General features: G+C 39.0%; 3 protein-coding genes across 3 annotated transcripts; 1 reads left to right on the top strand and 2 right to left on the bottom strand.

Annotated features, from left to right (window-relative positions):
* Positions 1–412: 412 nt before the first annotated feature.
* Positions 413–2,251, bottom strand: LOC120295691 (F-box protein At5g62510-like). Its single transcript, XM_039317033.1, has 3 exons — positions 2,180–2,251; positions 1,469–1,605; positions 413–1,412 (listed from the first exon to the last, which is right to left on the bottom strand). Exons 1-3 carry the CDS (start codon positions 2,249–2,251, stop codon positions 413–415), a joined length of 1,209 nt encoding a protein of 402 aa, XP_039172967.1.
* Positions 2,252–13,963: 11,712 nt separating this feature from the next.
* LOC120295692 (putative F-box protein At3g23960) lies at positions 13,964–14,740 on the top strand. Its single transcript, XM_039317034.1, has one exon. The coding sequence runs from the start codon at positions 13,964–13,966 to the stop codon at positions 14,738–14,740; it is 777 nt and encodes a 258-aa protein (XP_039172968.1).
* A 9,522-nt stretch (positions 14,741–24,262) lies between these two features.
* LOC104454803 (F-box protein At4g19940-like) lies at positions 24,263–25,447 on the bottom strand. Its single transcript, XM_010069691.2, has one exon. It carries the CDS (start codon positions 25,445–25,447, stop codon positions 24,263–24,265), a length of 1,185 nt encoding a protein of 394 aa, XP_010067993.2.
* Between the last annotated feature and the right edge of the window lie 258 nt (positions 25,448–25,705).

A 25,705-nucleotide genomic window follows, 5' to 3' on the forward strand; every position in this document is an offset into this window, starting at 1 on the left:
CTTGTTCTGACCCATTCGAACAAAACAATTTCACTTTCTCTCCTCTGGAAGAGCTGTTTCAGTGCCTACCCTGGGAAATCTCCATTGATCACTCTAGTTGACCGTAACAAAAATGAGTCAAAATATTTGAGGAGCCTACTTAGGAATGAAAATCGTAGAAATCCTAACATGCGAAGCCAATCAAGCATGATATGAACAATTGGCGGTGCCTATAAACATGGAAAGTAATGCTATGGAAAGAACCAATTATATACAGCACAACGTTAAGAGATGTAAACCAGCTCCAAGTGTCAAAGTAAACATGCAACTTATTTGAAGGAATTGTTCAGAAGACCATAACTTGAAAGCACATCAGATGATTAAATATGTGCACTGATGCTATTTGCCTGCACTACTGCTATATAAAGAAGGCCTAAACCTCACTCAAAGCCAAAATGCTATGCACATATCCGATGGGTGCGCAGGCGATGATAACAGGACTCCTTAATAGAGACGGCGGTAGACCATGGACTTGAACCTTCTTCAGAGTCCCCTTCTCTACATCATAAGACAGGAAGTACACTTCACCAGCCGTAACCTTTGGAGCAAGCAAGATTTCTCCGGCACGGACACTACTGACGTGAAACTCCTCAGAACGACTTAGATCCTCTTTCCAACTACGGGGCAGCACGATTGGACGTTCCATCCAAACTCGATTTTTGTAATCCTCTAGTACATACATTGATATGGTGTTTTCATCCTCAAGATGCTCATAGTCCAACACCGTCAGACAGCCTCCAAATGCTATTAACTTCATCTTATGCACCTGATTCGGGGCACCATCGGGCAATGCTAAAGTCCTAAACTTCTCGGTCTCAACATCGAACGCCACTATTATTTTGTTGCTCATCAAGTCAAGCGTGAGGAAATGAATGCTTCCATTAATGCAAACGCTGCCTCCGCAGGGAAAATTGATAGGGCCGCTATTGATTTTCCTCCACGAATTGGTTCCCAACGTCAGAATCTTGTTCGCCGTGATAACTTCGCCCGCATGGTTGAGGTTGTTCGAAACCCACGTCTTCATGACTTTGTACCGTCTCGTGACGGGATCGAAGCCCAAGGCGCTGAAGCTGCGCATACCGCGGTGCAAATGGACGGGGAATTTGGGACGCGCGGGCGGAAGGACCCTGACCTCTCTGGTGCTGATGTTGCACAGGTACGTAAGGTCCCCGATGTCGAAGCAAATCAACCCGTTGACGCTTTGCCACTCCTGCCCGGTCGAGATGATGGTCTGGTCCAGTTGGCCCAAGGGAACCGCGAATCCAGTCTGATGGTCCAAGCTGAAGAACCTGCAGCCGAAGTGAGTCGGCTCGATGTTGCCGACGATGGATATGAGCGAGGTGAGGTCGGAGCAACGGGTGACTGAGCCAAGACTAAATCAGCGAACGACCGGTGGTCGATGATGGAGCGCCAGCCCTTGGAAACGGACCTGATCCGCAGGAGCGTCTTCACCGGCAGCCTCGACAGTATGTTGGAGATTATCTTGGTGGGCAGCTCCGTCAACCCCGCGTTCTCTCCAGTAGCCTCCTCCTCGCGAGTTCTTCTTGGCTGCTTCTCCGTCGGACCCTGTGAAAGCAAACCTCATCAATCGATGACCCTTTTCATTCCACCACATTCTATGCTCTGTTTCTTGATGGGACCCCTAAGTTCCGAACCCTGACAAACAAGAAGAAAACCCGAAAACACAACCGAGGCAGTCCTCTGTTCCGGTGAAACAACAAAAGGAACTCCTTTTTATAAAAGATCACGAAGAGAATGCCATTCAGGCGCAAAAAAAAAAAAAAAAAAAACACAGGCGAGAGATGCGATTCGCCCTATGCATTTCGAAGGAAATCGGGCATCAACAATGCAGGCGAAATCTGTCTCCAAAACCAAGCAACGCGAACGGAACAGGTCCGAACGACGACAACGACGGGTGACCCATTTCGTCTCGGTACACCGTTAAGCAAAACGAGCCGAAAAAAAGATGTTCTTTTTCTATCCTCTGTTCCTCTGTTTCCCGTCGAACGCAGAGAAAAAGAAGAAGAAGAAGAAGAAGAAAAGAAAGAAGGATGGAGAGGAAGATCTCAGGCAGCACACGCGAGACAAGTCTCAACGGCGATCGCGCTGATGAAACGGAGCTCGCGACATGGTTCGGTACCAGTGGAATGCGAAGCGATTCCGCGCCCAGAGCGCCCCGCGAGGGTGGTTCGCCGCCGTCTCGCGCCGCCATTTTCACAGAGAGAGGGAGAGGAAGAGAGAGATTGGAAGGAGGGTCGCCGTCAGGTATCGACAAAAATGCAGGGAAGCTCAGACGGAGGCGACGCGATCGGAGGAGGAGGAGCAGGACCAGGTCTTGCATTGCGTGCAGGAACTTTTCGCCAACGACCCTGCCCAATGAGCGTTCTCCACGTGGATTAAAGCGATTAGTGGTGGACTACTTCTACTTCCACGATGCCTCGTCATCACAATCCACTCTCACGAAAAAAATAAAAATAAATAAAAGAGGTCGCGCGGGATTCTCATTGGGTGCGAAAAAAGGATATCATCCTCTCTCTCTCTCATTTAATTCTCTCGCGTAATTCGTCTTGTAAATTCTTGCGTACGTATACGTATAGTATCTTGCAAATCTAAAGACTGATTTAATGATTAAACATTTTGAGTGGCGATCATTTATAGTAACATCGGTTTTTCTCGATTGATCATGGGAAAGTGACATCCTAAACCGGCATTTGCGCAAAATAATTTCCTTATTTTGTTTGGAGTTTCTTTCATGGGAGTGTTATTGATTGAAACATCAAATCCCGAAGTACTTGCCAATTATAAGATCATGATTAACTTACAGCAATTATTTTATCGCCTAAGGAGACCGGTAGCAACGATAAGTTGCTCCATTGCTTATTAGTTAGCATTGTTTGGGTTAAACATAATTTTTAGCTAATTAGTTTACTGAGTGATGTAATGAGTTCCAATCAGGGAATTGAATGTGGCTCACTAACTTCAACATTCTCCTGCAATCTGCCACAAAACTTGATATGCCAATTTTATGCACGAATTGATAATACCAAGTGTAACTCATCCTTTATGCTTTTATAATAATGCTCAAACTTTTTGAATATTTTCAAACAGATTATAGGAGAATCTGCATACCTATTTTATGTGTTATGAAAAACTTAAGTATTTTGAGAAAGCAAAATAAAGTGCTTGAGCAAAAAGAATAAGTGTGTTTGTTTTGTGTAAAATAAATGAATCAAAACATATTTTTCCAAAAAAAATCTCTTCCACTGCTTAATTATAATATTCAATGAAATTTTTTTCGTTATCGACTATAATATATGCCTACTAATTTTCAGGGCAGCGGAAATATTTTTTGTTGATTTATTTGTATAAGAGATAAGCAATTGTTTTTATGAAAATACTTTTCAAATCATTTATTTTCTACACAATAAATGCACTTTGTAAGTGAAATTTTAAAGGGTGAAACATCAATTCAAAAACACAACACTAAATTTTTTTGAAAAGAAATCCGTTCTCCTAAGATTTAATTGCTTTCGTTCCAAAAAACAAACAGAAAAGGGGCCCAAGTTGCTCTCCCAGGACGATTATTTGGGGCTGGCCCGTTCAAAAGAAGCTGCCCAAACCGTTCTTCCGCGGCTTGCGCCTTTCTTGATCCTCATCGTTACTTAGGAATTCCATTTCTTGATTCTGATCGTTACTCAAGAATTCCCTAGGAAAACGCTCTTCATATTTCCTAACAAAATCCTTGAAAAAGATCCCAACAGGGCCGTCCAAGACTTTGTCCTGATGCTGAGGTTGTCTAAGGACCTGACAATAGTGTAGTAACGAAGAAGGAAAACGTCTCAATAAAAAAAAAAGGTAACATGACAAAAATTGATTACCAATCTTATATATTGAAGGGTTAATTTATATAAAATCATTTAGTATTATCACTATTGTTGTGTACAAAAACTGAGATTGTTCCTCAATATTAAATTTAGAGCAGATTCAACACTTCGCACTCGTTAGACTATTTAAGGTGTATATATTAACGGAAATTGTCCATTCTTGGTAATGATTCACGAGGCATTAGGCCCCCGAAACCCAAAAGGAGTAAGTCGAGCACTACTCAACTTATGAAGATTGAGGACGTTATAGCACAATGGCTCATTCCCATCAAGTTCATGATCATTGTTACTTTAATAATTCAATTCAATTAGATTTGATTGTCTAATAAGAATGTCAACCGGACTCAATTAGAAAATAAATCTAATTGAAGCTTAAGTTCAGATATTAGAACTACTATAAATTGGAGAAACAATATTATCTATCTATTCCTAATATTGGTAATTGTGAATTTGAGAAATGATATAGTTTATTTTTATGGGCCTCCCCTTGACCTGGATATGTTCTTTGCAGCTACACAAAGCCAAAAAATAACCATGCATGCTGTTGTCATGTCCTATGTTGTTACCAACATCTACAATATTTCAATGAATTCAATCAGGTAACATGGCTGTGACACCAATATGTTACAAGATACCATACATTGGCTAGCCTCCATTGACCCAGAACATCCAGAGATGGTATCATGGGCTGTTCGTGGGTGACCACGGTTCTACGGTAGATAGTTTTGTTCGGTTCTGTCGATATCAGCAGAGAATGGTAAGTCTAGTATCCGATGATCAATATATAAAGACGATAAGAGAGCGTAAGTACTTTAATGCAATAGCCCAACAGGTCTCTGCAAAATGAGAAAATGCTCAGTAGAACGCCATGTGCAGGAAATATGTGATTGTAATTGATCATGGCGTGCTAGCCAAAAATAACTACTGAGTACCACGTTCCTTTTTCTCCTGTGAATTATTCGATATGTGATAGAGCATGCATACATTGCCAGTGAATTCATTGATGATGCCTACTAATTCAGTGGATAGTATATTTCATTCTTTAAGGACCGAGATGTATTTGTTAAGATCCAATGTTGTTTATTTCATGGGCATGATCATTTTGTAATTTCTTCAGAGTATTATGCTTGCATATATGAAGAGATGCATCATGATACTGAGTTTTGATTGATAAGTAAGTACGATTGAAGAACATAAATCCTTACATAAAAAGAATCAAACGTAGCAAAAGTAATATCAACTGTAACCGATATCCAGCCATTATTAAGCCCAGTGGGAACTGGATTCACAAGGCTGTGACAAAATAAAGAGACCACTACTCTTCCAATACGCTTTCAAAATCAGATGGTTTACTTGCTCTGTGAGAGAGCTTGGCTTAGACATGTTTGCGATACCCCATTCTCAAAGAAGATATTCAAGGATCTAATAGCACTACGTCAATATCCTGCGTGGCATCCATATTTTCACTCGTATCCATCAATATATTGACACGTCTCAACCATTCCATGTCAACAATTGATGTGGAATCTACGCAAAGAAATTAAAAAGTCTTCTCTCTTCAGTTATCTCTCTCCTCGTTCGTTCGTAGCCACCCAAAGTCTGGCAACTGCTGACTGGCTAGAGGAAGAAAGGAAGAAAAAAAATAAACAAAAGAAAAAATAAATAAAATTTCGAAAAGTTAACATATTATTAAAAATTGTCTTTGTCAACACCGGCCACGCCATATAACATGACCGGCATTCATGTTAATGATTTTTTGTCAAAATTGGCTGAATGACTAAAATGACATAAATACAAAAGGTTTATGAATTCACTAGGAAAAGAAAAGAGTTCATAACCCAATTGACACATTATAATAGATTTATGACTTTTTTGGTTATTTTTCTTATTATATTGGTAACAATAATGTGGAATATCTGAAGTTGAGAGGCACAAATGTGGGATCACAAGATAACATTCATTCGGTGGCTTGATTTAGCAACATGACGATGGAGATGGTACATACATAGTCATAATAATAGTGCAGAAAATAACCAATCACCCTAACATAAATATCTTCATGAGAGGTAGAGCAAGGAGACTTGCCGCCACGGCGCACTGGCAAAGCAGAGCTCCGCGGGTACGAAGAAGTACGCGAGCGAGAGTGAAGGTCGGACATGCGGGAGAGTGAGGAAGAACGCGAGGAGGAGGAGGATGATAAGCACATCAGTTGAAGTAGTTCTTTTTATTTCCTTCAAAATGAGTATAGGTTAGATCAGCTCAGATTGTCTCTTCGATACACAAATTGAAGGAGCAAAACCATGATGGTTTATTGAAATTGGGAACACTTGCAGTTGACGGAAAAGGAAATTCAGCACAAATACGATTGATGATCATGACCGCATATGCTTGGCTAACGCACTATGAATGACCCTGTCCGCCATTCTGATATCAATCATGATATTGATGGGGAGGTGATGAAGACGATTATTTATATGCTTATTTAAATTCATTGATGGGAGTACTGTTTTTCATTTGGGATTTATTTGAGGATTAGCGGACGGGCTGGAGTAAGACACTGGTGAATGCAGACATAGAATTCTAAGAGAACTAGAGAGACAAAATTTACGTTGTTTAGCGTAGCTTTCCTCGAAACATTGTTTTAGAAACATTGTTTTAGAATTCATGTACAGGGGGCAATTGATACTCACAGAGAATTCCTACATGATTCAAGCCACCATTGCATATTCTGTGCTAAAGATTTTGCCAGGTAGCCCATCTCGATTTTTTTTTTTTTCCATATGGAGTCGGAAGTAGATAACTATTAAAATTTGTTGATGGATATTAAAAGATCTGCTATATGTGTGTGTGTGTGTGTGTGTGTGTGTGTGTGTGTGTGTGTGAGATCCAAGGACAATGAGGCGACCTCTCTAATAGGTTCAGTAGTTTTCATCAAAGAAAATTATTTTCTTAGTCAATAAGACTATACCATTGATCAATAATTATAAGGTTTTTATTTTTATTTTTTTATGTTTTATTTTTATGAATACGTGTCTTTGAGGGAAAAAAATAATGAATGCAAAATCTTTCAAGAATTTATTTTATAATTGACTCTAATATATGATGAACAAACATTTTGCTCTCATTCGAATAGGAGTTACATGGCTTATATCTACTTCATAATCGTTTATAGGTCCACGAACTCCTATGCTGAATTAATCAAACGTGCGAGTTAGATGAATTAGGTTGGTGTTATTTCCAGGCCAAATGAATTATGATACTTTTTTTTTTATCCGCAATTCTGGGGTCCTTTTCACTTTTAGTGTAATATATGCTTCAAAAGATAAATTGAAGTGATGATTCTATTATTTGCCAAAACACCATATAATAAGAATAATATATGGACGACAAAAATGACGAGGTAACGAAAATTTTAAAAAATAAAAATAAAAAATAAAAAAATTGTCAACACTTATGACACTTATAAATCTTTTTACTTCTTTTGCGTCCTAAAATTTATGATGAATTTATAAATATCATGGTCTGTGGCCTCTCATCTCCGGTCTCGGCCATGCCTGAACCCCTACACAACTGCTTGCAATTTGGAGAAGTTCGAGGGAAATGCCGGCCCCCCGTGAAGCAAGAAAGAAGAAGCGTCGTCTTCTTCGGAGAGGAACTGGAATCGAAGTATAAGAAGAGGAAGATCGCACGATTCAGAACCGAAGTCATCTTGGTTCCAATAATCTACATCGGAGCCCTTGGTTTAACCGAAGTCTTAATGCCCTAGTCTTCAACCAACTCATCGAACTTTTTCTTTTGCATCTCAAAACTAGTGATTGAATTTCATCCCATAGATGTGTAAATTAACATATCACAAAAGAAAAGACGACGAGAGCATTGATCACTAGCTTGTAGATCAACTAGGTTTTCAAAGTCTCGACTTGCAATATGTGGATTGTTCAAAAGCGAAGAGAAACAATAGCAAGTAGTAACATTGTGTACTGAATCTTGTTTCAAATGAATATACTAAGTTACTTAATGAAACAAAAGTGCGTATCTTAAGAAGTTATAAATCAATCATTGGATAGGAGTTCGATGCATCACTTTGCTAATCAATTTTGAAACCCTTGTCTCCTTAAAATTGACTTTAATTAAAAACTATTTATGAGAGAGAGAACTTATAAAAGCTATATAATAAATGAAGATAGGTTTTTAATCAAATGATATAAAAATGATTACTAGTGTGTTAATCAAATGTTTACTATTTTTTTCTATAATAAAAATGATTGCCAGGAAAGAAAAAAAGATAGAAAAAAGATAAACAAAAAAGAAAGAAAGAAAGAAAGAAGTAAAAGGGTTTCTATCCTACCCAATCAATGTGAATGTTATGCATATATATGTATATATATATTTTTCTTTTTTTTTTTTCCTTCATCCTTTGTTGGTAATTACCTAATGATGCCGTGTCTAGAAAAAATTGGAAAATTTTATTAGGTAAAAAGGGAGGCATTATTTAAAGATTTTATTTATCTTGAAAAAACTTCACCTAACTTGGAGGATAACGAGTTTTCACTTTTAATTCAAATTAATACACATAACTCATTTCGTTTGTGCGTGAAGATAGAAATAGTGAAGTTTAATTAATAGAGTACAATAATATGTAAAGATTCTGATCTATTTTTAAACATACTTTTCATTGTCATATAAGTGAAACTAATAGAGAGTTTGATGTTCATAGAATACTCGAAAATTTTTTATGTCTAAATTTAGAACGGTAAACATTCATAGATTACTTGTCAATTATTTTGAATGTTGTAAAATATGATTGCTATCTAGAACTAAGTGTAATCGTGGGCACAGTAGATACTTACAAAGGTTTATCACGAACTTTCTTCTTCTTCTTTTTTGGGTAAAAAGTTGAGATTGAAGTCATGATCGGATTTGTTTAATTATTAGGATAGATTTACAAAGTGCCCAAGAGATTTAAGAGATTTCCTTATAATTATTACAACTATTTTTAATTATGAATTTGAAAAGTGTTTTTTAATGGGGATCAACATGGTTTGAAAAGGCAAAAAAAAAAAAAAAAAAGTAAAAGTCGGTCGGATCAAGAATAGTTGGACCAATCTAATCGAATCCACCAAAGTCCAAGTTGTTATATGGATATTTTGAAGGCATTTTATTGAAACATTGCAAAAATAACTATCTTTATTTATTTGAAATTGCACTTTACACAATATCTAATCTTAAAATCCTATACTTTTGCATCTCAATACATAAAAGGGTTAATAACTTGAAAAATCCCAAACTAGTATAGTTTAGACATATTTATCTCAAACTAATTTTTTGACAATAACAAACTAGTATACATTTGACAAATTTACCAAAAACTGGTATGCTTGTGATCAATTTGCCATTTGTTAGTTTTCATTAAATTTTACTGTCAAATTACTAATTTGAATGACACGTAAAAATTAATTGATGTACTGGTTTGGGATTTTACTCTCCATTTATCATAATGATAAAAATTTTGTGATTTTTGTGATATTAATATAATTTAACAGATGTTATATTTATCACAGATGTATCGATTTAGGTTTTTGGTAGTCGAATAAATTAATTTGGGGTAAATTTATTACAAGTGTCTCAATTTTTTATTTTTCATTGTCAGTTATGATAAATTTGTTATAGGCGTATCAGTTTACGATTTTTCATTATCAAAAAATTAGTTTAGGACAAAATTTGTCATATGTATGTTAGATCAGTGTTTTTTAGAGTATTACCCTTACATGAAATAAAACAAAATAACTTACACTTTTTTAAACAGTAATTTTTTTCTAATAATTTTTTCCCCACGGTTTCCTTAAAGCATTCAGCTCTCCCCTCGCCACGGTTCCCAAATCTATCCTATCCAATCAATGTGAAGATTATATATATTTTCTTTTTATTTTTTGTTTACTTTTGTCATCTTTCATTTATTTTTCCCTTCATCCTTTGTTGGTAAATACCTAATGGTGCCGTGTCCAGGTAAAAAAAAAAAAAAAATGGAAAAATTTATTAGGTAAAAGGAGAGGTGATATTTAACGATTTTATCTATCTCGAAAAAACTTCTCCTAGCTTGTAGGATAAGAAGTTTTCATTTTTAATTCAAATTAGTAACAGATAACTCGTTTCATTTGTGTGTGAAGATAGAAATAATGAAGTGAAATTAATAGAGTATACTAATATATAAAGATTATGATCCGTTTTTAAACATACTTTCCATTGTCATATAAGTGAAAATGATACGGAGTTAGATGTTCATAGAATACTCGATAATCTTTTGAGTCCAAATTTAGATCGGTATACATTCATAGATTACTTGTCAATTATCTCGAACATTGTAAATTACGATTGCAAAATTAGAGTTAAGTGTAATTGCAAGCACAGTAAACACGTACAAAGGTTTATCATGAACTTTGTTCTTCTGCTTCTTCTTCTCCTTTTGGGTTCTTATAATTATTATGACTCTTTTTAATTACAAATTTGTTTGTTAATGGGGATCGACTTGGTTAGGTTTATCATGAACTTTGTTCTTCTTCTTCATCTTCTTTTGGGTTCTTATAATTATTACGACTCTTTTTAATTACAAATTTGTTTGTTAATGGGGATTGACTTAGTTTGAAAAGGCAAAAAGAAATAAAATTTGGTTGGATTGAGGATAATCGAACAGATCTAATCTAATCGAATCCACCAAAATCCAAATTGTTATATGGATATTTTGAAGGCATTTTAGCTACAAATTCTTCCCTGATCTCCTATCTAGGGCACGCCTGAAACCCCCAAAACTGAAGCCGTTCGCAGAAATCGCATAGAAACAAGAAAGGCGAAAGCATCCTCATCTTCGGAGAGGAACCGGAATCGAGATAGAAGAAAGGGGAACGATCGGACGGAACATGCGTAGCTCGAGGCTTATTTTGCAGAGCGTTCAGAATTTGGTCTTTTGTTGATTTGATTTTCGTTGTTTTGCTCTGTATAGAATTGATTGACTATTGGCCTTCTCTTGCTGTGATTATCCAGGCAATGTGCGTTGCCAAGAAGTTGAAGTGTCGGTCCTTTCTGTGATTCTAACCTCAACGAGAAGTAAGTTTTCGTTCCTGAATTGAGGATCGCCCTCGAAGTGATTGTCGGTTCACGGACGATCTTGATTTCAATCATAATGTGGCTGGTGCTCGCGAAGCTGAATTCTGATTTTTGCCATTTTCCTTGAATGGCACGAGCCATTATTTCTTGGCCATTCTAAATGAGGGAAAAACCTAATTTTGATCTTATTGTTGGTATCGCGAGAAATTATTTTCACTCTGTGGACCAGAGGAATAGATTTTAGAGGCATGGCTAGAGAAATCTGTCCCCGAGGCCCAGGCTGAGTATAGTTTGGAGCTTGCAAGTTTTCACTTTAAGAAGCAAAACAAGCTGGAGAGCGGCCTACTACTGAATTAAAATAAGGAAAAATCAGCTAGCCTGCTGGTTGCTAAACTAGATGGTTATTGCTCCTTTTCCCGCTGTCGATCTGCCAGTTACCTAACGTATCTTGCTCACATACTTTTGCTTGAGATTTATAAGATGCATTTGACCCTCACTGACATCACTTTTGGCATGCGGACATATCGGCTAATGGTCCAGACGAATTGTCCTTTCCCAATTTTATTACTTTTACTATTTACCATTTATAATAATAGTGTTTTAGAATTGTCGTGTCCATGTTCTTTGTAGAAAGAATATTATCTGCAGCTTGGGAACCTTTCTCCTTTCGAAAATTATCTGTGGATAATGCATTCTTGTGAAGAAGATGAACATTAAAGTTTTTGTTCTTGATGATTATGATATCTGACATAGGGTAAGGAAATTGCAGGTTTGTATTGGAAAAAGAAGATTGAGCGTGATGTCACCCTGAGTGCAGGTCTCGATTTGTTCTCTATCAAAGCAGAGAAAATGGAGGCAGAAAGAAAGAGTCATATAAAAAAAGGTTAAATTTTTTCACGTAATTTGGTTTCTTTTTTTCTTGTCGATACTTTGTTTTCAGGACAATCTGTGTGCTTGACGTTTGGCTTATAGATTTTGTATGTGGTGATTCCGGTGAATTTATTTGGCTAAGATGCTGAATCATTTGGGTACAGAAACAGATGATCTTTATGCTAGTCAAATTTAGCATCATAATTTGATGAGCACAGAATCAGGTATTTAAGAAGAACATGTTGAATATAAAAATAGACGATGGATTGTCTATGAACTACTTATCTTGCATATTTGTTGCCGGTGGATAATGTAATGAAATTAGAATTTATAGTGGAACTCAGAAATTCATTTGTAATTGGATAATAAATTGAGAAGGGATCAAAATAACGTGCATAATTATGCAAGGCAAAAAGTTTAGGGGGACTATAAGAAGCCTTTTTTGCTCCATCAAGTTCTTTGAAAAAGGTATTGTTCCTCATATGGTGCAATGTATGACATTTTCTTTCCTAATCCGACTCATTCCATATTCTAGGATCTTTTGGATCTTATAAATGGCCATCTGCTGCTTTTATTCGCACACTACAGATTCATCAGTGTTTTGTTATGGTTTCTTTGTTGAGCTACTCTTTTTGTTTAGGAATCCACTATTTCCTGTACTATGCTTCAAATGCATTGCCATTGTTTTCTTAAAAAATTGGTGTTTGAATGCCTTTAGGAGATAGTTGGCTTGATAGTCCTCTCAAAGTTTCTTGACCTGTCAGATGGATCCCCTTTGACTTCTCCGATTATGCTATTAAGTTTACTACTCCGTGAAGCAATGTTTTTGTATGTCTTAGTTGCTGTGAAGTAGAAACCCAAGCCTAGCGAGACTTATGGCCCTTACTTATACCTTAGTTGGCATTTTCTTGTTTTCATAGTATGCTGTTCAACCCATGTAATCCAACTTAATCGTTTCAGTTTAATAGCAAACTTAGCTGTAGTGCATGGATAATTTATTCTTTCGTACCTGCATTCGACATTCCTATGCCTTCATTGGAAGGTGGTTATATTCAGGTTTACTTGTTTATAATTTCCCTTTAGTGAGATCAACTTAGGCTGTTTGTTTCCACCTTCTATAAGAAACTAGAAACAAAAAGAACGGCATGACCATCATAAGTAATTTTACCTAAAAAATTGTTATTGTAGCCAAACCATTGTTGGATCAGACCGAAGAAAAATTAAAAACCATCATTGGAGTTGTACACGGTGGGGCCTAGGTCAAATTTGTTGACTTGGGCACATATATAAAACGCCAGGTTTCTCTTCAGCGAGAAGGAGCGCCGCCTGAGAATATAGAAGAGTCACATAAAGCGAAAAGCCGCAAGCTGTCGTATAAAGCTAAGAAGAAAGAACTCAGTTATTGTGTACTGCTTTGGCTTGAACACTAGTGATTTTGTGTCGTGAGTTTAACATATTTATTTATAAATACTTGGTTTAGGTTTAAATCTAGGTATGAGAAATACTTTGAATAATTATAAACTCTGTTTCTCTTATTAAAGTAAATTATTTATTATTTAATCTTCTCATGGATGTGAGTACTAATATTTAGACCGAATCACGTAAATATTTGATCCTTATTATTCGTCGTTTATTTCTTTGATATTTTTCTTGTTGGCTTATTTATAAGATCTTCTTGTTTTTGCATATTATAATTCAACAGATTCCATGATCGTCCCCGAACACCTGTTGATCGAGATCCTAAAAAGACTCCCCGTCAAATCGCTTTGCCAATTCACTTGCGTCTCCACTCGTTGGCGCTCTCTCATCTCCGATCCTTACTTCATCGACTTGCATTTGACTCACTCCGCGACTCGCCCGAAACTCCTTGTTGGTTTCCACGACCCAGATGATGAGCGTGGAGGAGTCTTCTCAGTCGACCAACTTGAGCCTCACAACGGTCGAGCCCAAATCGCTACACTGCCCTTTTCATTTCATGGCTGGACTGGTCCTTTCGTTTTGCAGTCTCAACAAGGCCTCGTCAGCCTCGAAGTCGGCGGTCACATCCAAATTACAAATCCCTGACAGGGATGTATGCGACTTTCGGATTACCTAGAATAACCGAGCGATATGCTTCTTTTTCATGTTATCAACAAATGCATTCTTTTGGATTCGATCCTGTCGAGAGGAAGCATAAGGTTCTGAGCACACGTGTGATTATTATGGGAGGGCTCGATGGCAGGTTGATCATGGAGTCATGGGTGCTCACCCTGGGGACAGAGAAGTGGAGGCAGGTCGAAGGTTGTGCAGCCCATGATAAGAAGGGTCGCGAGGTCTGCTTCGATGGGGTGGTCTATTACATGGCTTGGAGTTGTTTGCATGGCGTCCATGGGGATGATTACCTGGTGGCGTTTGATGTTAGGACGGAGAGTTTTCGCATGATTACAATTCCCGCCGAAGCCCACAAAGATATACACAGAGCCCTCCTTATTAAATTCGAGGAGCACGTTGCGATGGTGGATCGTAACAAGGCTCTGTCTTGTGAGGAGATTATTATGTGGATCCCGGAGGACTTTGATCAGGAAATATGGAAGAAGAGAGTTTTCAGCTTGCCCTCATATTGGAAGGAGATTGCCCCGGACCGCCGAGTTTTTCCAGTGGGTACGGTTCGTTCTGGTGAACTATTGTTCGCGCCTCGAACCTTATCAAAGCCTGTGTGCATGTTTTACTACAACTTGAAGACCAACAGCTTAAGGCGGAGTGAAATTTGCGGGTTGGATGATGTGTCTCCTGAATTTTGTGCTTTGACTTTTTTAAATCATGTCGAGAGTTTACTCTCGCCAAGAGGTCTTCCCTGTAGGAAATAGCTAGCATTCATTCTAGATTAATTCCATTAATCCTAGATTAAGGTTTGGATTTTTGTACTTTCGATTGATCACATTACTTGCAAATTCATTGATTACATGAAAAACAATACCTTTTGAAGAATTGTCGGTGCACTATCCTAGTAAAATTCATTAACACTAATGTATGCAATATTGAATGTGATTATACGGAGTTTTTGTTTTTATTTTTATTTATTGAAAGTAAAAAGGAAAGAAAAATGAAAAAGTGCGTGTGCCATTTGAGTTTTGATTTGAAAAACGTGCTGTGACCGCGTAGGAACTGATTGGTTTCCCTAATCCCGTATTAAAGTTTGGATCTTTGGGATGGCATGTGGAGATCTCGGCATCCGTAGGGTTTAACCAAGGCTGCAGCATGCATTCGCTTGAGCCCATTTCGCTTCTCTGATTCAATTGTTGGTGTCGGTTTATACTTGCACACGAGTGTGATGAAAGTTGGAAGAACGGAATGATTTTTCGAAAACCGATGCTGTTGCTCCGATTTGAGTTTTGGGTTTTGGTTACGTGTCTTAATCTGTTCCAGAAGGTAACCAGTTCGATATTGACATTGTTCCAGAAGGTAACCACTTTGATGCTAATGGCAAGTCCCCCTTAGGATAGTGTCGAATGCCCTTGGGTTCTCATTGACTGTCGGAGTGGGAATCTACATCAATTTGCTTCTGGAAAGATGCAGTTTTCCCCGGCTCCGCTGTTATTAGCCCGCCGAATTAACCCGGTTCGGGATGTTCTAGCAATGAGATTTTGGCGGGCCTTTTGATAGAGTATGTCCCTACCTAGGAAACTCCAGTCTGGAGGAATAAATTGGATCCTTGTTGTTATTTGTTCAGAAATGTATGATCTTCTCGAATCTTTCGGTCGTCCGGACTCTTTCTAGAGATGCTGTTTATTCGAGAAAGAAAAGTGGGTGTGGGATGTATTTCGTGAAAGGTTTTGATACTTAAGATGCGCATGTTGACTTGTTTAGGACATTACTGAGGAGAAACCTTGGGATCCTGAAGAGATAGTTTGTACATGTGGTATTTGTAGTGCTTCTGCTTTGCAGAGTTGCTTCTTATAGTTGACCTGGTTTTACGACATTTCAGATGAAGCAAGAATCCTCGAAAATTGATAACGCTAATGAGACTGATGGAAACATCCATGGTCCAATAAATTGTCAGGAGATACGGGATTCAACAGAGATCATTATCATTGATGAGAGTAATGGAAAGAGTTCTGAGGTAAAAAAAAAAAAAATGATGATCCCTGGCCAGTTTCATCTGATATATCTAGTGATGGTCTGCCTCATGCTCCCAAGAATTTTCCTCTTCCCGGTGATAAATGGTGAGGAAAAGTGGGGAAGAGAGTGGCCATTACTGGCAATTATCAGGATGGTACCTTTATCTTCCTAGGCGACTCCGTGTGTCTGGGAAGTGGACGTGCGAAAAGTAGTGCTTTGCGAGTAAGCTTTCAGTTGAACGGCATATCCGAACCAAATTCCCTGTTGCGGATATTGTTGCCTTCTTCATATCTTTCATCAGGCAAGTTTCCTCGAGTAAACTGCCGTTGATACATTAATTTAACCTGAGAAAACTTATGGTTGTTTACTTAATATTTATAGAATATATTAGATCACCTAGTAACTCTTCAAAGTCAAATTGTTCTCTCTCACGCGCATTCAGTATTGTTCGTCCAGTTAACTTTGTTTTGTTCAGTCACAAAGTCGACAAAAGAACATGCAACACCAATCGCAAGAATGAAATTCTGTTTCCCGAGATCCTTACAAGTAAGAATATTGTTCCAAGTTACTGTCCAACAAAACAAAGAGATTTTGTCACTCATTGATGACTATTTTTCATTCAGTAAGTTATTCATCTCTAAGATCATATTTTTTTTCAAGTACAATTTGAACTATGCATTAACAACTGTCATTTATAAAGTTTGACGATTATCCTTACAAACAGCCAACACTTCCTATCACTCCCTTTCGATGTTGTATTGCTCAAAGCTAACCTATTGAACATGATTTAGGTCTGTTCATTTCACAGAAAACAACTTTCGGGAAAACATTTTTCCGAAATTTCCGGTGTTTGGATGGTGGAAAATAGACGGTCAAAGAAAACGTTTTCTGGTCAATGGAAAATCTCCTCTTAAAATTATGGAAAATGATTTCCTCTTTTGAGAAGAGGAAAAAATTTCCCATAACTTCTTCCATATTGTTTCTTTTCACCAACACATTTATGCTTTATTTTTCTTTTCTTTTTTTTTTTTTAAATTTGAGTTTTTAATTTTTTTTCCTTTTCTTTTTTTCTTTCCTTTTTTTTTTCCATTTCATCTTCTTCCTTTGGTGGCTGATCGCCATCCATGGCGGTGGCGACGACCGGCCACAAGCCAGCTCAAGCCTCGCCCCAGGCTGGCGAGGCTCCGCTTAGCCCGATCTGGCGAAGCTGAGCTCGCTCGAACCCAGCAAGCTCAAGCCTCACCAGATCGGGCGAGGCGAGCCCCCTGGCCTTGGGGCAAAGCGTGGGCCTCGCCAGATCCAACGAGTTGGGCGGGGCTCGGGTGAGATCGGCCGAGTCTCGAGCTCATCGAATTTGGCGACTGGGTTTTGGTCGATCGCTAGGTAGCCAACCATTGTTAGGCATGTGGCGGTGGAGGAAGGAGGAGGAAGAAGGAGGAGGAAGGAGGTGGCAGCAGAGGAAGGAGGAGCCGGGAGGAAGGAGGAGGAAGGAGGAAGGAGGAAGGAAAAGAAAAAGGAAAAAGAAAAAAGAAAAAGAAAGAAATAATAAAAATAATAAAAATTTCGATTTTCAAAAATACAAATAATTAAAAGTTCATTTTTAAAAAATATAAAAAATAAAACTAATTGTTTGGTTAATTAAAAATATTAAAATTCAAATTTTGATAATTTTTCCCAAACAATTAAATTAGCTAATGAACGGTGGAAAATATTCTCCACTTTGGAAGTTTAGGTTTCGGCTAAACATTGTAAAATAGAATCATTTTCTGGAAAACAACTTCTAAAAATATTTTTCGGAAATATGATATTTTCCATAAAACGAACGAACCCTTAATGAGTGTTGAATTATTCGATTTTACGGTCCATCTCTCATCTCTTAGGGCTATTTAAATGTAGGATAGAAAGAGATCAATTTTGGCATTCGACATCAATTATAACTTATATTTTTGTCGATTAGGAGGATAAACCAACATTTAATGATTTGCCCAATTTTGTTAGAATCTCAAAGTGATGACTCGAGTTCATTACCCTATGTATGCATTTCTATTTTATTTATTTATTGCTAAATTTGAATACTCAAATAAGTTATTTGTGCTTATTTTAACATCTACACCCCCACCAACACATCTCTTCTTCGAGAAGATTGATTATGCGCCAGTCTCTCTTTAATCGTCTTGGCCACTCTTGACAATCCTACTGGATGAACATTCTCTGCTACCTGAAGATTAACATATGGTTATAGTAGACTCGTGTTTTGACTTGGAAGACACTAGTGCTTTTATGCACTTGCCTTAACTGGAAAAGGTACTTGGATGGCTTCCAAATCACTATCATTCCTCGAATATTGTCCCTCAAAAAGCAATTCATAAAGAATTACAAGACAAAAGTGTGATGACTTAAAACAGCAACATTAACATGATTTTGAAAACTTTATATTTGGTTTTGAGAGCAATGCATGCAATCACTACCATATAATCAATATAATCATAAATCTCATACGAGATCACTTGATTTTCTCTAATTAATGTAATTTTTGTATATCAAAGTAGTATTTGAAATGGGTGGATTGAGGTCCAATCTCACGTATCCAAAACACCTCCCATGTATATGTTACTTAGATAAAACTTCATGTCGAATGAAAAAAAAAAATAATGAAAATTTAGTAAGTAAAATAAAAAACTTAAAAAAACTTATAAATTGAAATACTTATAAAGACTTAGGGCTGCACAATGGGTTCTATACCCGTTTTGTGACTCAGATTCAACGAGTTCAATCTCATATAAGCAACTCTTTTTAATTTTAAATGAGTTATAAATGGCTTGAGAAAAAAATTAAAGAAATCAACAAATTTTAAAACTCATTTTGTAATTTTCCTCCATTTTTTTAAAACTATTAGACTCTAGATTTTGTCAATCAATGACTTTGAAATTGATCGATTCATACATAAACAAAAATAATATTTAAATAATATACAAATCGAGCTAAAAAATAATGGGGATTAAATATTACTGCTACTCAAGTATGTTTCAACATTGAGATATCTCATATTTTTCAAATAAAATAATATGAAAGTAAAATTAAAAAATAAAAATAAAAATCTAATTTATTAAAAAATGAAATCAATTTTTTTTTTTCAAATTAAAAAAAAAAAACTCTCCTTCCCCATTTAGAAACTTAAGCCCCTCTCTCTCTCTCTCAAAAGAAATCCACTCTCTCTCTACTGCAACAGAAAAATGGTGGCCACCACCAGAAGAAGGACCTAGCCCGAGCCGACCAGGCACACCGCCGTCCTCCGCTGCCTCCTCCTCCTTCACCTTTGCATCCCGCGCCTCATTTGCCACCGTCACCTCCTTCTTCCACAGATCTGCCTCCCCGATGCGCATCAACCTCCACTACCTCGCGCCTCACTCTCCTTCCTCGACTGCCCCACTTCGCTGTGCCGGTTCGCAGCACAGGGCGGCCACCTCGTCAGGCCGAGCAGCCAGAACCCGATGTCGCGGAGGTCTTGTAGTGCTCACGACGATGCATCTCGACTCGTTCCGATGCAGCTTGCCCAAGAGTTGCAGATCCCCGAGCACGACTGTTGGCTACACGCTTTCGTGGAGCTGTGTTTTCATTTTCATTTTTCTTTTTCTTTTTTTTCCTAAGCGAGGCAATCGAGCAAAATGAGGGCAGCTATATGGGTTGGGCTGGTAAACTAAATGGGTTGAATATGGGTCATGTGCAAACCATATAGATCCATATAAAGTTACCTTCAGGTATCTTAAACTTGTTTCCACCCATTTATAAATTGGTCCCCAAAAGTGAGTCATAAAATGGGTTTCTAACCCATGTTGACAGCTTGGGTTGAACGATTCGAAAGTTCGTCACGGACAGCTAACAATTGGTATTAGATAATGATAATGGACTTGTTGTGGCGATTCGTGAGGCGACGGAACGAAATTACCTTAGGCGATGCATGCACCGAATATCAAATGCAACCAATTAGACCCTACCAGACTCGATGGCTCCCTGTTGCAGAGAACTCTGGTACAGAGCGATGCAAGTATCCCAATCACTGTAAAAATCAGGCTCGTGACGACAAATTCCATGGTTTTTCACTCGATTGCAATCGCGACGATGAGGGGAAGAACCTCTGCACCAGAAACAAATCAGATTGGAGCTCAATGCCTTCTGTTTCGCTGGGAGCCAGAGATTCAGTTGAAGAAAATAATCGAGAAACCAGCGGGGACCGTGGGATTCTTACCCGGATTTCTGAAGCTCCGATTGGCGATCGGAGGATCACCGGCAGATGCAGATGCAGAATCAAACTCAGACAATAGATTGGGATGCCTCTGGGGAATGAAAAGCTTGCGCGGGCCAAATTAAGAAAATGGCCCAGAAAAAGTTGGGAGGCGTGTCTGTTTGGGCTTGGGCTCTTCGGAGAGTTTGAATGGCCGAACGGACACTGATTCTTCAGACACGCACCTGTCATCGAAAGAAAATACGAGGATTCGCATGACTTGGCCTGGGGAAATTGGCTTAAGGAGATGAGATGTTGTGTTACGAATGCACTTTGAATTTTTCAGCCGATGGGCCAATGTTGTGCCATAAAATTTGTGATTCCACTTGGTTGCCACGAAAGACATCAAAATCTTCAATCTTATCATGATTCACATGGAAGAACAAAGTTATATAATCGAAAGAAGTCATTACCATATAATAATCTTAATAACAAATACAATTGTGCACAATCGGGCATATAGTGAGTTGCTAATTATTGGATCCTCTGTTGGACTTGGATTGAATAATATTGAAGTTAAAGTAGGCGAACTAAAATCACTTTTTATGATCAAGGTGTAAATTCGCCATCTTATATATTAGATATATTTGCTTTCTTATTCACGAGATCATACTAACATATTCGATTTCTCTTAACCCTCCACACAGACCCTAATTGAAATGCAAACCCTCTCCAACAATTACGGCCAACTGATGACCGAAAATCATGGCGAAACTTATAATTTCGGAGGCTATTCAAGCCAGGCTGCAAGACTAAAGTTGTCTTGCGTCTCCATCCATAATATGGGTCGGCTATAAATATAGGATGGCACGAGAAGATCAATAATTGACATGTAAAATATCGCGAACAGACTATTATTTATAGAGTGAATAAGTTAAAAAGGGCGCGTTTCAAAAGTCGAATCTAAAGGATCAGTGAAAAAGTCCAAGGAAAATGGGCTGCAACCTTGGTTTTTCCACTCCATCCTTCCATTCCGGTTGCGAGGTCTGCGGCTTTGTCCAAATTTGTTTTTCACTCACAGAAGCTGAACTTGACATTGGGATAACTCAACTGTTGATAGGTTCAATTTTGCCAAATCACTCTCGGGACATCTCCTCCTCAAACCTTAAATCTTCCAGCAGAGATCGTAAACATCGTACGTAGTATTCCGGTCCCTTGCTTGTCCACATTGTCCGACTCCTCATCTGGTCGAGGACGGGTTCTTTTACTGTGAAGTCGGCTCATAACTTGTTACCTGGATCTGTTATCGCTGCTAAGAGTGATGCTTGGATGTCGATGAATAAGAATTTGACAGAGCCACAAGCATGGAGAGTAGCCCACGAGGCAAAAGAATCAGTTGACAAAAATTTGCCTCCGAGGCGACACGCGCGCAGTCGAGAGAGGGCGGGCCGCGCGTTCCGCCCATCAATTCGAGAGAACCATCGCGAGAGCAGGAGCTTCGATTGAAGAGGGGAGAGGTGACAGTAATTTAGGGTTTTTTTACAGCTTAAATTCGGAGCGAAGAAGGGAGGGAGAGGAAAGAGATGAACTCTTTGTTTTTTTTTTTTTTGGTGTGAGACTTGAGGAGGAGGTGCGAAACGGGTCGGGTTCGGGTCCTGTCGGGTGGTTTCTAAGTTGGGTTGCTCGTCTCCTTGCCCCCTTATAATGGGCATTGATGACGTGGCACGTGAATGCCACATCAGTGCCCCCGGTCGGTTGCTCGTGACTAGAAAATATCTCGTGCAATGAGTACATGACACGTTCCTCAGGAGCATGGTGTATTATTTGCTATTAAGCACGGAGTCGGTTGACTAAGGGGTAAATCGTCTTGAGATTTATTGAGAAATCGCAGCTTGAAATTTTTAATTTGTGCAATCAAGTCTGAAGATATATCTAGTTAGTATGATTAGTGACGTAAGTTAACTCGATCTTATTTGGATAATAGAAAAGGTTGAGTTGACATTTTTCTTTAAAGATGCGTGGGAGAGATGCGGTATAAAATAATCTATCTTGTAATTTTTAATTTTCTTATGGGTTGTTCTTTTAAATAGAGGGAAGAACCCTCACTCACAGGGTACTACACTTAATGGAAGGCAAATTCATACTCAAGCTCAAAGTTGAGAGAGGATGATAGAGGTAAGTAGGGATTTCTTAGGATAAAGATATTTTGAAAATTCCATTGATTATCTATATCTTTTAAGATTATACGGATATCTCCATTGATTGATGGTGCATATCTTGATGGGAGATATTACATTAGAATAGCTATCTAACAAGGCGATGGTGTATTTTTTAAATATGTATATAAATTTTTTGTTCCTTTCTTCTGCATTATTATTCTCAATTATATTAAACCATCGAAAATTGAGAAGACAGTGTTGCCAATTGAGCATAAGCTGGAATCGGATGAGTTTCTCGAATAAAGAAGTGGGAATCTTCCAAAACGCCTTAACGCAAGGAAACTTTCATGAGCAAAAGATCAACCCTTTGAAGATGATGCAGAGATGGATGTGGAAATATGCAGTTCTCATCAGAGAAATGCCGAACAAACAGGGCAAGCCATTTGCAGGATCCTTCAGGACAAATCGGAAACGACCACATTGATTCTGGTATACAGCTGTTAAAAATGTTTTAGGCTCCACAAGGAGTTTAAATTCTGCAGGATGGGGGTATAGAACATTGGTATCAATCCCAGAGTCTACACTGCAATGAAATAGTTATGCGAGCACTGCACATGCTAGCTAGTGACGTCAACTTGAGGATCGCACAAAGCGGCCACACAATCGCAGCAGAAGTCATTAATTTGATCTCTGCTAATCATCTATCAATCAGTTGCATCTGCTAATGTTGGTGGTCTTTGTACCCACTAACGCCAATCTACAATACCAGCACGCAACCGACCCATGGACAAAATTTTTGCCACTCGAACGAGTTGTTACTCTTCCAGTTGTTCTTCTCAACGCGATATCAAAACAACTTAGGATGTGAGCGACTATTACAAGTTACAGAAGATTAGCTAGGGGAGAACTTTGGCTTTCGGACAATCCCCCTGATGTGTTGACTGTAGAAAAACACTCCTCAAGAAGAAGAGTTTAAAGGAAAAAAATTGTCTTGTCTAGGAATGGAATAGACATCGAAGATGATGTAGACAAATATCTATATCAGCTTAGGCCAAGCGGCGATAACTCTCAGCTGACTCACTTTGTAATATATGATGGAGGCTCTTTGCTTTAATCACTAAGTGCTTGCGTGGTAACATTTCTATTCCTCCCGGGGTTGAAATAGAAAAGAACTATTTAAAAAGAAACCGTTTCCCGGACAACAAGCGTTACCATGCGCACCAGCGGGTGCAAACACCCTTCATGAATGTAATAGCTGAACGGGTAATTGCGACAACAACAATAAGCGGAAAATTGCAGTCATCTTCCCTGAGAGCAAGGAATAACAGAAGCATAAGGAAGTTCAATGCTTAATAATCAGGTCACATTGTGCAGATTGATGATCTCTTTTCAGTTCGAGACTAAATAGGAAAGAACTTGTAAATTCGCCAAGAGAGAGATTTGACAAATAGATGCATTCAAATTAGAAGAGATAAGGCTTCTTCTGACCCATTCGAACAAAACAATTTCACTTTCTTTCCTCTAGAAGAGCTGTTTCAGCACCTACCCTGGGAAATCTCCATCGATCACTCTAGTTGACCGTAACAGAAATGAGTCAAAATATTTGAGGAGCCTACTTAGGAATGAAAATCGTAGAAATCCTAACATGCGAAGCCAATCGAGCACGATATGAACAATTGGCGGTGCCTATAAACATGGAAAGTAATGCTATGAAAAGAACCAATTGTATACAGCACAATGTTAAGAGATGTAAACCAGCTCAAAGTGTCAAAGTAAACATGCAACTTATTTGAAGGAATTGTTCAGAAGACCATAACTTGAAAGCACATCAGATGATCAAATATGTGAGCCGATGCTATTTGCCTGCACTACTGCTATATAAAGAAGGCCTAAACCTCACTCAAAGCCAAAATGCTATGCACATATCCGACGGGTGCGCAGGCCATGATCACAGGACGCCTCGATAGAGATGGCGGTAGACCATGGACTTGAACCTTCTTCAGAGTCCCCTCCTCTACATCATAAGACAGGAAGTACACTTCAGCCGTAAGCTTTGGAGCAAGCAAGATTTCTCCGGCGCGGACAATACTGACGTGAAACCCCTCAGAAAGACTTAGATCCTCTTTCCAACTTTGGGACAGCACGATTGGACGTTCCATCCAAACTCGATTTTTGTAATCCTCTAGTACATACATTGACATGCTGTTTTCCTCCTCAAGATGCTTATAGTCCAACACCGTCAGACAGCCTCCAAATGCTATTAACTTCATCTTATGCACCTGATTCAGGGCACCATCGGGCAATGCTAAAGTCCTAAACTTCTCGGTCTCGACATTGAACGCCACTATTATTTTGTTGCTCATCAAGTCAAGCGTGAGGAAATGAATGCTTCCATTAATGCAAACGCTGCCTCCGCAGGGAAAATGGATAGGGCCGCTATCGATTTTCCTCCACGAATTGCTTACCAACGTCAGAATCTTGTTCGCCGTGATAACTTTGCCCGCATGGTTGAGGTTGTTCGAAACCCACGTCTTCATGACTTTGTACCGTCTCGTGACAGGATCGAAGCCCAAGGCGCTGAAGCTGCGCATGCGGCGGTGCAAATGGACGGGGAAATCGGGACCCGCGGGCGGAAGGGCCCTGACCTCTCTGGTGCTGATGTTGCACAGGTACGTAAGGTCCCCCATGTCGAAGCAAATCAACCCGTTGACGCTTTGCCAGTCCTGCCCGGTCGAGATGATGGTCTGGTCCAGTTGGCCCAAGGGAACCGCGAGTCCAGTCTGATGGTCCAAGCTGAAGAACCTGCAGCCGAAGTGAGTCGGCTCGATCTTGCCGTAGATGGATATGAGCGAGGTGACGTCGGAGCAACGGAGTGACTGAGCCAAGACTAAATCAGCGAACGACCGGTGGTCGATGATGGAGCGCCAGCCCTTCGAAACGGACCTGATCCGCAGGAGTGTCTTCACCGGCAGCCTTGACAGTATGTTGGAGATTATCTCGGTGGGCAGCTCCGTCAACCTGGCGTTCTCTCCAGTAGCCTCCTCCTCGCGAGTTCTTCTTGGCTGCTTCTCCATCGGACCCTGCGAAAGCAAACCTCATCAATCGATGACCCTTTTCATTCCACCGCATTCTATGCTCTGTTTCTTGATGGGACCCGTAAGTTTCGAACCCTGACAATGAAGAAGAAAACCCGAAAACACAACCGAGGCAGTCCTCTGTTCCGGTGAAACAACAAAGGGAGCTCCTTTTTATAAAAGAAGATCACGAAGAGAATGCCATTCCGGCGCAAAAAAAACACAGGCGAGATATGCGATTCGCCCTATGCATTTCGA

Source organism: Eucalyptus grandis, chromosome 7 (genome assembly GCF_016545825.1).
Source record: "Eucalyptus grandis isolate ANBG69807.140 chromosome 7, ASM1654582v1, whole genome shotgun sequence".
In the NCBI taxonomy this organism is placed as follows: domain Eukaryota; kingdom Viridiplantae; phylum Streptophyta; class Magnoliopsida; order Myrtales; family Myrtaceae; genus Eucalyptus; species Eucalyptus grandis.

Bases quoted from the DNA above. Each gene is read 5' to 3' on its own strand.
- LOC120295691 (XM_039317033.1), bottom strand. From the start codon at position 2,251: ATGGCGGCGCGAGACGGCGGCGAACCACCCTCGCGGGGCGCTCTGGGC. The intron at 1,606-2,179 runs GTACCGAACCAT...TTGCTTTCACAG, and splicing joins AATCGCTTCGCATTCCACTG to GGTCCGACGGAGAAGCAGCC. The intron at 1,413-1,468 runs GTCCGTTTCCAA...TCGCTGATTTAG, and splicing joins AAGACGCTCCTGCGGATCAG to TCTTGGCTCAGTCACCCGTT.
- LOC120295692 (XM_039317034.1), top strand. From the start codon at position 13,964: ATGTATGCGACTTTCGGATTACCTAGAATAACCGAGCGATATGCTTCT.
- LOC104454803 (XM_010069691.2), bottom strand. From the start codon at position 25,447: ATGGAGAAGCAGCCAAGAAGAACTCGCGAGGAGGAGGCTACTGGAGAG.